This window comes from Neltuma alba, unplaced genomic scaffold (assembly GCF_004799145.2).
Source record: "Neltuma alba isolate B1F8T4 unplaced genomic scaffold, ASM479914v2 tig00011304_pilon, whole genome shotgun sequence".
NCBI lineage: Eukaryota > Viridiplantae > Streptophyta > Magnoliopsida > Fabales > Fabaceae > Neltuma > Neltuma alba.
The window spans coordinates 417,454-431,092 of record NW_021636013.1 but is presented as its reverse complement, the minus strand read 5'-3'; the positions used below and the strand labels follow the sequence as shown (position 1 = coordinate 431,092).

General features: G+C 32.7%; 2 protein-coding genes across 2 annotated transcripts; both read left to right on the top strand.

Annotated features, from left to right (window-relative positions):
* The first annotated feature begins 1,154 nt into the window (after window positions 1–1,154).
* LOC114711617 (dehydrodolichyl diphosphate synthase 2-like) lies at window positions 1,155–3,651 on the top strand. The gene is made up of 3 exons (XM_028896040.1): window positions 1,155–1,580; window positions 2,698–2,765; window positions 3,207–3,651. The coding sequence occupies exons 1-3, from the start codon at window positions 1,155–1,157 to the stop codon at window positions 3,649–3,651; spliced, it is 939 nt and encodes a 312-aa protein (XP_028751873.1).
* Window positions 3,652–5,156: 1,505 nt separating this feature from the next.
* LOC114711714 (GDSL esterase/lipase At4g10955-like) lies at window positions 5,157–7,981 on the top strand. Its single transcript, XM_028896139.1, has 2 exons — window positions 5,157–5,335; window positions 6,830–7,981. Exons 1-2 carry the CDS (start codon window positions 5,190–5,192, stop codon window positions 7,896–7,898), a joined length of 1,215 nt encoding a protein of 404 aa, XP_028751972.1. The 5' UTR covers window positions 5,157–5,189; the 3' UTR covers window positions 7,899–7,981.
* The last annotated feature ends 5,658 nt before the right edge of the window (window positions 7,982–13,639 follow it).

The window sequence follows — 13,639 nt, the reverse complement described above, 5'->3', positions numbered from 1 at the left end:
GACTTGGTGCATAAATTTAGAATTAATTTATATGCCACACTTTCAAGTTTAAGAAAAACATAGAAAAAAATATCACAAAAAATATATAAATGCTTTACATATATGAATTATTATTTTTTGAATAAATATCACTAAGCTTCTCATCCATTTCAAGTTTTCGTAACCCCTCGATCTTCTTTGTATCCATGAGATAATTTTATTCATAGTAATAGCAAAATGCGTAATTAAAAATTACATTGTGTCAGTATTAATTATTAAAAAATTACCATGAAAGAATACATTTAATTAGTTCATGGAATCATTAAAAAGGTAATGGAATGGAATGGCTGAGAATGTAATGTAATTGAGATTATATGAATTTGTTTGACATGAGAATTAAGAGTACAACAATCTAATTTATTATACATATATACGTACACACTATTAAAATAACAAAAAGTATAAAAAACAAAAATACTCTCCTAAACGAACTTCCTATTTCTTCACCATGATCGGCTTCCTTCTTCTTTACCTAAATCTGAAATCGTCCAATGAAGAAAAAGACGACGACGTTGAAGAAGGATTGAGGAAGGGAAAGAAAATGAGGAAGTCATCTTTACCATAACTACAAGTTAAAGAGTCCCTCTAATTCAACTTTTTATTTTTCTTACATGGTACCATTGTAAAGGGCTATTTGCCAGATGTAAAGAGACTATGCATTAATATTCAGCCACGTTTTGCTTAAAAAAAATATATATTCAGCCACGCGATAGTGCTTAGCTAAATTCGGCCTTCTAGATGGTTGTGTTTTATACTATTCTTTCTGTTCTTAATATAAGACTTATTTAACTAATTTGATTATATTAAAAAAGTTAGAAAAATCAGTTAATTATAAAAAATATAATATGTTTTTCCTGAAATACCATAATCATCTTCCTTAATATCTTTCCTTTCTCTTCTATCCAATTATAGTTAAGAAAGTATTCATATAGATAATTTTAAAAAAATTAATAAATATGATAAATATGTTTTATATTTATGATCAAAATCAATTTAATAATTATCTCCTACGTTAAGCACCAAATGAGTACTATAAAAGCAACCAAAAGGTTCCCTCTTTAAATGAAGCTCAAAATCTTACGGACCTCTCTGGTTCCGAACAAGGAAGGAACGCCATGTTCCTGCACAGCCTTCCTATTCCGGTGGAGAATGCTCTAACTCCCATTCCCAGGCATCATACCTCAAGTCCTCCTCCTACTTACAACCGTTCCCAAACACACCGATTCTTCCGTCTTTCATTGTTCCCCAGTTTTCATACTCCCAGGACGGCTCTTCCTCCGCCACATGTGGCTGTCGTTTCGGGATCCTCGCAGCAGCCGGAGCCGTTGCCGTCGGAGCTGCGGCCTGATCTGATGCCGAAGCACGTGGCGGTGATTATGGACGGAAACGGGAGGTGGGCTAAAATGAGGGGGCTGCCACCCTCGTTGGGTCACAAGGCCGGCGTAGAGTCGCTGAAGAGGATCATCGATCTGTGTTGCAGTTGGGGGATCAAGGTTCTGACCGTTTTCGCGTTTTCTGTTGATAATTGGGTTCGTCCAAAGGTGAGCATTTATTCTCAGGAGAGGTAGCTTTGATTTGACATTATACTTAAATTAATTTTGATTGTAAATATAAGATTTATTTTTTATATTTATTAATTTTTTTTAAATTATCCTTATGGATACTCCGTCAACCATAATCAAGTAGAAGAGACAGGAAGGATATTAAAGAAGATAATTATGATGTTTTAGGAAAACATGTCATATTTTTTATAATTAACTAATTTATCTAACTTCCTTAATCTAATCAAATTAGTTAAATAGATATTATATTAAAGATCAAAGGAGTATTAACTTTTTATGAAGTTTTTGAATTGTCATTTTGTGACTAGAGGTAAGAATCTAAGAATGAAGTTGTTGTTTTTGAGTCTGAAATGATTTACTCACTATTTTTTAAGAAAGAAACGTAATTATCAAAAAAAAAAAAAAAGGGAACAACATGAAGATATTGATATCTCATTTATTCTAGAATTTTTAAATAACTACGTTTTTTTTCTTGAGATTTTATAGTAATTCTTCTTATTTCTATTCAACATAGGAATGCCGATCTTTGATAATTTTGTTATCGGATCATTGTTTTCAAATGGTCCCATTCAACGACGTAAAATATCACAATATGATAAAAGAATCAATTAAAATAGATCCTCTAATTCCAATCAGGAATTCGTTAGGCCCTCTCGTGTCCCTAATATGTAATTGTCTGATTATACATGTTTTAGGGTAAAAACGTAAGTCGTACTGTTAGTATTAGAGCTGGGAATATGAGTGTCAGCTACTAGTGCTCATTTAGCCCATCTAGAATGGTAGCTAAGGTGAAAAATTTTCATCTTATTGTAATGTGAGCTGACGTGTTCACCTGCCTAACTCATCAAGAGTCGCCTGATTCACCGATCAAATTCATTTTTTTCCTTATCATGACTCACGCATCCATCTCAAATGTTTATAGTCAAAAAAATTTCAACAGATACGCTTGATGTCAAGTGACGAGACCTTGTGGGGCTAAAATAAAATGATTTGATTTGATTTATGCCTATATTATGAAGACATAATTTAGTATTATTTTATATTTTCTGGGGTCCGCAGTGGATTATTTAACACGAGTCAGATTGTGATGATGTAGGTGGAGGTTGATTTTTTGATGGCGCTCTTTGGAAGTACCATAAACAACTTAATTGAATCTTACAACAGGTAGGTGATCGACTTCACTGTGTTAAACACCCTCGCTAGTAATTTATAGCCAACCTTTTTTTGGCTTTTTGGTTAAATTAGAATAACTTCAGGTCACCACTTTGAGTTTGAAACTAGTTTTTACCATGCTGTTAAAGTCCTCCCAATACGTATGTTTCTGGAGATTCGAATTTTGAACTTGAAACTAATCATTATCGGGTTGTTAAAGCCCTATTAACAAGTATGCTTCTGGGGATTCGAATTTGTATTCTCCTTCTTCTTATGGGTAAAACCATTGTTATCTTAACTAACAACTTGTTGGTGCCAAACTTTTTAATTATAACTACAAAATTGATTTTAAAATATCAATTAATTTTTATAAATTATTATCAATATATCATTATTTTCTGAATAGCCAAACGAAATCCCTTTTGGTGCATATATATATAATTATTATTACAGGAAAGACGTCAAAATATCAGTAATAGGAGACAAATCGAAACTCCCAGACTCTTTGCAAAGAGTCCTAAACAACACAGAGGAGAGAACGAAGCAAAACTGTGGACTGCAACTTATCGTGGCAATTAGCTACAGTGGCAAATACGACGTCGTGCAAGCCTGCAAAGCTGTGGCTGGGAAGGTCAAAGATGGCACTATTGAAGTAGAAGACATTAACGAAGGTGTGATGGAGCAAGAACTTGAAACCAGGTGCAGCAAGTTTCCAAACCCGGACCTAATGATCCGAACCAGTGGCGAACTCAGAGTGAGCAACTTCTTGTTGTGGCAACTTGCTTATGCTGAACTCTTCTTTGATCCTCACCTCTGGCCTGATTTTGACAAGGATCAGTTTGTGGAGGCCTTAGCTTCATTTCAGCAAAGGCAGAGGCGCTTTGGTTCAAGACATTGACCAACTAAGAAGAAGGGCTAATGTGTAAATCTACTATAAAAAGCGAGGTTAGAGAGAGAGAGAGAGAGAAACTACTGTTGCAGTTTTTTTGTTCTACTTATTGTACCTAGTAATTGTCTTTCTATCTATGTTTATTTTATGTGACTTGGCTCATTTGATAAAGTATAAAGTATTTTATTTGGTTTAACGACAGCTATTCAATATTTCGGAAATTTTTTTCCTGAACTCGTACATGTTTCTGTAGGTCTTTGCGTAATCCACTTGTTTGTAAATATGTATTATCTGTAAATTCTCACCTGATACTATAAATTTAACATGAGTGCAAAAATACACACGGATCCTTTTAAATTAAGTAAAAATGTCACGATTGTTAATTTAATGTAATATTCATTATTTTTATGAGTGAATATGTAGCTTCACCACAAAATTAAGTTAACTTTTAAGGGTATACTTTTTTGTGCCAAATCAATAAAATATTACATGTGATGTTTTAAGAAATCAATAAAATATTATCATAAAATATTTCTTTTTCTTATCAAAATATAATATTCCAATACCCTATATTTTAATGCATATGAATTATGTATAAGTTTATCTTGATAAATACAATGAAATGTATTTCAGCTACACATCATGGGTTAAAAACATGTGTTCATAAAAATTAATTAATATAATAAATTAACTTGATGGCAAAAAAATTAATATAGTAAGCTAACTTTTTCCCCCGGTGTGCACTCTTACATCTATTTGTATGACATCGTAACGGAAGATGCACAATAACAACTTGAAATGCCTCATGACATTAATTATATATATATATATTGCATTAGAAGTCATATAGATATCTAAAAAAAAAAAAAAAGCCCGCGACTCTCTTATAGTTGCATTTGTATAATTGATTATCCATACCATGAATTAAAATTATCATACATCAATTATATATAATTTAGGGGGTGTTTGGATGCAACCAAAAATATTTTTTAGAAACACTTTTTTATAAAACAAGACAAACTCTTTCATATATTTACTTCGTACACTATAAAAATATTTTTAAAATTATAGTTTTGATTCTATTCAAACATTTTTTTTAATCTTAAGGTACAAATGCAACTGTGAGAGGGTCCTGGTTTTTTTTTTTTTCCCCTTCTCCCTCCAACGCTCCTGATGTGATTTTTTAATACTATATTTTCGTAATAACGTGATAACCTTGATTGTTTTCCCAGGGAAAAGGTGGAAAGGAATAAACAGGGAAGGATAGTTTGGTCATTTCAGTTCGATGAAAAGTTGAAAACGGACGACTCGAAAACTGAAACAAATATAGCCGTTGGAGCGAGGCCATGGATATATTCTTCAAGTATTTTTTCTGATTAAAAAAATTCTCTGAAAATGGCCACGTCGAATCGGATTCAAAGCATCAACATAAGGTTTTTCAACAATGGAAAGCCACCAACTTCTCATAAATTCGCTCTCTCTCTCCCCACTCTATCATGTAAACAAACCAAGTGAGAAACGAAGAAGGAAAGAACTTCGGTGCTTTAATGGCGAAACTGGTTTCTGACGGTGAGATTTCAAACCAAAACCAGGTTGCCAAAGTCGAAGCCGAAGCTCACCCCTACGCTTTTCATGTCTCTGGTCCTCGCAATCTCACCACTCTTAATTGGAGAGACCTCATCAATTCTAGTTGGTAAGTACTACCAATTTCACTGATTTGTTGCGAATTTAGCGTTTCGATTCTGGATCTGATTAGTTCTTGAGTTCTTTAGTTTCGATTTTCACCTTAGTCCATGAACATTGCTTCTGTTTAAGCAAGTACGAAACAGAGCTCTGTTTGGGGGGTTTCTGAATATCTGAGCAGAATCGGTCTTCGCTTGCGAACGTTATTTTGAAAGCTTTTGGAATAGGGTCTCTTACGTTTTCTTTTGCTGAATTTGGATCAGATTCTGTCGATTCAGCAGAATCCGTTTTGAGTTATCGACGTATAGTTGAAAGCTTTTCACATATTTTTCCAGTTATGCTTAATAACCTTTTCTGCTGTATCTATGAGGAAGTGGGAGAAGATAAGAAAATTTATGAACTAGGTTGGATTTCAAATGTAATTAAATTTTTTGAGTTTATTGGCTGCTTTGACTATTTCAGAGACTAATCTAGCTATGATATCTCGTTTAACTGGATTTCCAAGTCTGATTGTTTAGTTATATGATTGTCTTTCTTTCTGTGGTTGATTTCTGTAATTTTTTTAATTGGTTTATGTACCTGTTAAAAAAAAAAATTGTTCTGGCCCTTAGCTGCCGTAGTATTTAAGCATTCAGAATAGAACTTTGGGGACCCTAATTTACTGCATTTCCTTAACTGTTATCAACAATTTGATTTAATGTGGTAATTTCCTACTTGGATTCAAGAATAAGCTTACCTTTGCGTGGGTGAATATAGTCAAAGGCAAGATAATGAGAGATTGAATTTTTGTATTATCTGTTTTCTTAATTTGAAAATTATTAATCAAGCAATTGAAATTAGTTGAACTGCATGTATCATCTTTTCTTGATACTTGGATATGGTAGGCAGTGTAGATAGTAGAAACCATATGTTTTTCTATAGCAAAATAAGTTTTTTGGCAAATTTAATTACATTATCATCTCCCGGATCCTCCTTTAAATACAAATCTGAATTTAATTTTAGATTTTATGCTAAAAATATAGTGTCACATTGTTTCACAAAATACTTTAATAGTTAAACGAATCCCTTGATGCAAGATCTAAATTTCAATTTAGTTTAGAAGTAAATATAACACAGAAGAGTTTATTGACGGCAAAATGACAATAGTTAATTGTATTAGTCAATAACATTCTTATTATTGCATTTTTGTCTCTGTTTGAACTTGAAAACAGGGAAATAGGATTACCATAATCTTATGCATTAATCTCATTGCATTTGATTACAGTCCATTTTGTTTTCTGGAAAAAAAATTCGAAGATTGGAAGATTTGACAAAAACCTGTGGATTAACAAGAAATAACTGATTAATGCGTTATTATCCCGAACCAAGATACACATATCTCTGTTTCAACACAAAAACAGAGACAGACACTCATCACTACAATTCTATAAATTCTGGACCCAGATTTTCACATTATTATTCTTCCAATAATTCAATCTTTAACCTCATGAAATTTTCTTTACAGGAAGGATCCGAATTACAAGAAAACAGTGATAGCTTGCTTCATCCAAGCTGTGTACCTTCTGGAACTGGATAGGCAAGAGAATCGATCACAGTCAAACGCTCTAGCGCCACATTGGTGGATTCCATTCAAGTACAAGCTCACCAAAACGCTAATTGACGAACGTGACGGATCCATCTTCGGAGCAATCCTCGAATGGGATCGATCCGCCGCCATGGCAGATTTAGTCCTCATCAGACCCAGCGGAGCTCCCAAAGCCGTGCTCGTTCTTCGAGGAACACTCCTTAAAGGCCCCACCATCCGCCGTGACATCGAAGACGACCTCCGATTTCTCGCCTGGGAAAGCCTCAAAGGATCCGTGAGGTTTAACTCAGCCTTGGAGGCCCTCCGATCTGCTTGCGATGCCTATGGGAGTAGCAATGTGTGTGTAGCAGGGCATTCTCTTGGAGCTGGTTTTGCTCTTCAGGTTGGAAAAGCTTTGGCCAAAGAAGGGATTTACGTGGACACACATTTGTTCAATCCACCTTCGGTTTCAATCGCCATGAGTTTCCGAAACATCGGAGAAAAAGCTGAGTTTCTCTGGAAAAAGGTGAAGAAATCCTTCGTCTCAAACTCAGATCCCCAGGATGATCCGAACAATCCAAATGGCGGACCCGAATCTGGATCCGGATCCAACCCAAGCAGTTGGATGACCCGGTTTACAAGTTGGAAGGATTCGGGTCGATGGGTTCCACATTTGTATGTGAATAACAGTGATTATATTTGCTGCTCTTATACCGACCCGGATCACGGCGGGGATAATGGCAGAGCAAGAGGAGGAGATGAAGACAAAGAGAATGTGAGGCCCGCAAGTGGCGGTGGCAGCAGCAGCGGGCAAACGGCGGCAAAATTGTTTGTGGTGACAAAGGAGAAGCAGAGGTTTCTTGAAGCTCATGGGTTGGAACAATGGTGGTCGAGTGATGCGGAGCTCCAACTAGCTATACATAATAGTAAGTTGATAACAAGGCAACTGAAGTCTTTATATAATGCGGCTTCTACACAAATAACACAGGGAAAAGGGAAGCCCAAGTGAGAGTATAATTGTAGATATTTATTTGATTTTTTTTTTATTCTTGGATTTGCTTGTTTGTTAAATAACTCGTTTTTGCTTCAATACATATATGTTGTATTTTTTTTCATTCTTGTTTCATCAATTGGTTTTGTTTTATGCTGTTGCATTATATAGTTGAATTTAGTCACATAAAAAAAATCATGCAAATTTAAAAAAATTGGAAATAAGTTGTTCTGTAGCAGCCCATTCAAATATTGGACTACATGTCCTAGCATTAAACTTTTCTCATATTTTCTTTCGGCACCAACGTTTAGTTATTCAAGCGTCTATATAGATTTATTTGTCTTCAAGTTCATTCTCTCTAAGATTTTTACATTTGCAAATATTTCTAATCATGTTGAGACGGTTGTATTTGGAGGACAAAAAATACTCCTCCGGTCCTTAAAATAAATCATAATTAACTAATTCAAATAGATTAAGGATGCTGGTTAAATTAGTTGACATGATATGTTTTTTCTAAAATATTATAAGCATCTTCTTTAATTTCTTTCCTCCCTCACCTAGTTGATTATTGTAGGGGAGTAATTATAGAATTAATTTGAAAAAAATTTGGCAAACATAAAATAAATTATATATATAAAACCAACATCAACTTTTTAATTAAACCTTATATTAAATACAGGAGGAGCGGCAGTGAAGGATCTGGGGTACCCATTTGCAATCTTATATAATCATAAGAAGCCGGGTTTTCTACAAAATTTGAGCTTTACGGCTCACACTATCCAAGCACATGTAAACAATTACTTTCTTTTTATTATTTATAACTCACATTCAACTAATTTACAGAAAATTAATTAAAATTCATTGATTTTTTTTAAAAATCATCTTATCTTTTCACAAATATCCTCAATCGATCATCTCTATCTCCATCATAATTCTATAACAATATTCGTTCCAATGAACTATCAGTGTTAGGTCATGGACTTATATTTTAGATTAAGGGGGTATTTAGATAGAAACCAGACCATGGTTTCAAAAGTGCTTTTATAGTTTACGAAGTAAATATATAGAGAAGTTTGTCTCGTTTTATGGAAAAGTGCTTTTGGATATTCCCAAACACCCCTTAAACCAACTTGCAAAAAAATTACTTATATTGCGGAAGGAAGAAATATAAAATCATAAATTTTGAACCTGCACATACATGAAATTTCTATAAATTATTATATCCTCAAGTCGTTATACATTAATTTTGTTGCCTCTCCCCCCCCCCGGGGGGTTGTTGAATAACAACAAAAATGAAAGCGGTAGAAGGACTTAATAGGCACGCCATCCATCATTCAAGGGTTTGTCTTCTTTCTGCCCCTTTCAGATTTCGTCTTCATTCTTAATTTTTTTTGTTTAAAGAAATTAATTGACAGGTGACATATTAAACTAAATGAAACTGATTGATTGATACTGATATATATACTGGAAAACTTGGCCTTTTTCTCAGCTGGAAATATATATGAATCTGTTAAGCCTCACGCAATTAATTAATAAAAGTATTACTGAAAATAAATTGTGATAGTCATCAGCATAATGCTAACATTATTCATTAATCAACCGTTCTTCCGAACTTTAAAGTCCATTGTCTGATCACTTACTGATCAGAGTTTCAGATCATCTTCTACGAATCTGTATAGCTCTAATCACAAATCCTGAATATATATAAATATATAAGCAAACAGAGAAGGAAAGCAAAAGCATGCAAGCACACAGTACAAGATGAATGGACATAAAAAAGTGGATTTTATGTACAAAAGAATACGCTTAAAAATAGATACAATCTCTGATACGAATACGATGACATCTGTGTACAATAATCGAAGGTATATACATATGAACAGGCTGGAAAAAGTAACTCAACGTATGAACAAAAGTAGTACATCAACCAGAAAGGCTAGCATGCACATATATATGTCGCTAATTAATCAATCCTGAAAAGTCATAATCGTAAACACTGATCTCTGCTGGCTGAGTGATCTGTGCGTAGAAGGGATCAGTGATCAAGGGTTGTTCAACAACAGCTTGGTGATCATCATCAAAAAGCAGTGACTCCAGATAATTAATCTGATCATAATCACACGCCAATATATCTTCAAAGGCTGTGTCGTTTTGCACCATCTGGTTATTAGTGCTTCTGCAGAAGAATAATCCATCAAGGTCTTCATCTTCTGTGTACATCGCCCTGATGAGTTCATCGGTATCATTCATATAATTATCATCGCTACGACAGAACTCTTCAGATGAAGTTGTCGTTGTTGCTGTTATGGGTGCTGAAACCGAGGGCTCACCACTGAACTGAACCTGATGATGCTGATGAAGATCAGGATCATCATGAACTTTGGAAGAAGAAGATGAAGAAGTTATTGAAGAATTAGGGCTTCCATTATTATTATTGCCAGTGAGGTCTTGAACGAGCTGCTTGAAGCTTGAGGAATCTGTGATGTACACCTTGGGTTTCAGATCGTTGATCAAGCTGTCGAACTCTTCAAGAAGATGATGATGTTGATGTTGTTGTTTGTGAAGTTTACTTTGATGATGACGGCGATGATCTTTCTTTGATATCTTCGAGGATGCTTGTTGCTTAATCACTGTCTTTCCCATGATAATCTCGATGAAGATGAAGATTACGATGTGTGTGTCTGGAAAACCTAGGAATTACACAGCTGGCTCTTGGTTATCTCCGAGGATTCAATAAAGTCTTTATATATATGTGTATGTGTGTGTATGTGTTTATTTGCGTGTGTTAAGGGATATATATGAAGATATGCATGAAAGTGAGAGGAAAATAAATTGACGAGATGCCAAGAATGATGTTTATTCACTTCGTTTTTATTTTATTTTATTTGTTAGAAATCCATGTCTGTATTTCTATTCGAGTTTCGTGTAATATACATACACTTTGTACCATTCATATTTTATTTGAATGGTTTAGATTTTTTATTTTTAATTAAGTTTTAATGTTAATCTTCTAATTAATTAACTTAAATTGTCTTCATGGTCTCTATAAGAGAACGACTAATATTTATATAATCATTTCTGAAACAAAGTTGAAATTTCAAATCAAAAACCATATGCATAATACTGCGTACTATATATATGGGGTATGTTTTCATTTTCAGAGAAAGCGCTGACGAATTACATTCCTTAAAATGTGTGCATTCGATATAAACTTCCATGCCGTGTACCTCCACTGTTTTTAATTTATATGTAATTTCATTTATTCTATAAATTTTTTTAACAATTTTTAGGCCAATTTTAAACTAAAGTTTTAAAATATAGCATATATCATTACTTTTAAATAAAATTATGACATTGCATACATTATTTAAAAAATGATTTTTACTGCATATCATTTAATTTTAAATCTTATAATATATTAATAAAAATGAAACATTGATTGATAGAGTGACAAATTTAAAAATTAAAAATTAAAAATAAAAATTCAAAGTACATTTGAAAGGTCAAGCTATCTATATATAACGTTGTTATGTTCTACTTGGCACTCTTTTTTCTTTGGGTGTCAAATTAAAAGTAAGAGAGTCCATCAAAAGAAGAAAATGCTGTGTTTTGGATTTACGTTGGAGAAGTGAAAGTTGGTCAATTCAATATGGTTTTCAAGAATGAAAATAACTTGCAATTGTAGTATATTTAATAGGAGGGCATGAAGGGCACGCAGTTTACTATTTGCTAAATATAAATTATTATAATATAATAAGATAGTATTAACCAATTAATGTTGGTTGCTTTGCCATTAATTAGCATCTCTATTCACACACATAATTATATTAAAAAAATTATAGTTAGACTTAGCCTGAGGTATAAGAAGAACCAAGCTCTTGGTATATGCTAGCTTATTAATTATGCTTTTCCATATGGCATTTCCTAGAAATTAATGTACTCATAGATTTTTGTCTCAAATATACATATAGTCTATAGATATATAAATTAACTTCTACTGGGGAGTATGTAAATATATAGATGGCATAGCTAATAATTGAGAGGATGGTATCTAGAGGGAGGAAAAAAACAAATACCAACATTTGGGATAAAAATATTTTAATATTATTTTTCTTTTTTTCCTACATGGATTGAATTTGAAGCTTCAATATATGGCTATTGATTAAGGTTTTTTTAAGTCATCAAACTTCATGTTTATTGCTATTATATATGTCATAATTTTAAAATTTTAATATAAGAAAACCCCTTCTTGTAAAGGATCATCCTTTAGTTTTAAAGAAATCATCATTCATATCCCTTTGGAGATCTTGTTGAGAGGATATTAGTTCATAAAGATTGATAGATATTGATTAATCATACTCATGCACATATTAAAAAAAAAAAATCTCACCGATGCCGCACATAGATTAGGCATTAGCAGAGAACTTCTGTTTTGTTGTTGTTTTTTATGTTTTGAATTAATGAATTTATGTACTTATTGAAAAAATCATTACCTGTATTTTTGTTTTCTTCTCATTCTTTTTAAAATATATATATGTAATTATATATAATGAAAATGATTGATTGATTGCAGCATGTACATGAATTTGAGAGTAAATAAAGCATCACGCACACACAAGGAAACAAACACACGGTAGCCGGATAGTATGAACCCTCTCGCGCACATAATCTCACTATCATTATGTTTAAATCTATTTATAATATCTTATTCATATTTATTTGTATGGTTTTTTGGCATTGGCTGTCCATACTGTGGTATGAAAGTAACCCCTATGTACCGTTCATTATCACTATCTGCCATTGTTGAAAATAGCATTTAAAAAAAAAAAGAAAATTTTTCAATGCTTAATTATGATTAGAGAAAATTAATTACTCTTAATTAGTACAGACTTGACAAAGCATCACCATCCATCCAAACAGGCTTTGGTGCGTGGTAGACAAGATTTTAGAATGTGTTTGCTGTTTAGTTTCATGTGAAAATGCACACTAAGATACCATGTTAACTAATAGTTGTCTTTGAATATGTTTAATTAAAATCATTACGATATGATATCAATTTATTATAAATAACTAATTAAATTAATTTTTTAAATATTTGTAACTTAATTATCTGGCTCTTATATGTCAAGGATCAGCAATAGTATTAATTTTTATCCTTAACATAAAAACTAATTAAAGGTTGAATTTGGTCTCAAAATATAAGACCTTAATCCATTTTGTTTCTTAAATTTATATTTTTTCTCTAAAACATCCATATTAATTGTAAAGAGTTCCTACCAAAAGGTAACTCCAATACATATGATTAAAGAAAGTAGTTTAGGAAAATCAACACACATATCTTATAATTAACTAACTTAACTAATTTTTTTAATCTTTTCAAATTAGTTATTTAGACTTTATATCAAGGAAGAGAGGTAATATTTCTTTTGTTATCCGTGTTTTAGATGAAGTTATTACTTGTGGTATATATGTTCGCTGAAAATATTTTGCAATCGTATGTATGTATGGCACTAGCCATGACCCGAGTGAACAAATAATTGAGTTGGTCTTATTTGTCTTACTTTTACTTTGCCCCTAACTTTTTTTCTTATTCTTTTTATAAAGCGGATGGGTGTGTTGCTTTGCTTATTTTTGTTTAATTGCTTAAAGTGTAAGGCTTTTAAAAGAGAAGGTCTATTATTATACGAGCTTGCCTTTACGGGTTAGGCAAAGATACAATTGCTTTAACATCTTTATAATGTGCACTTATTTTATTTAGT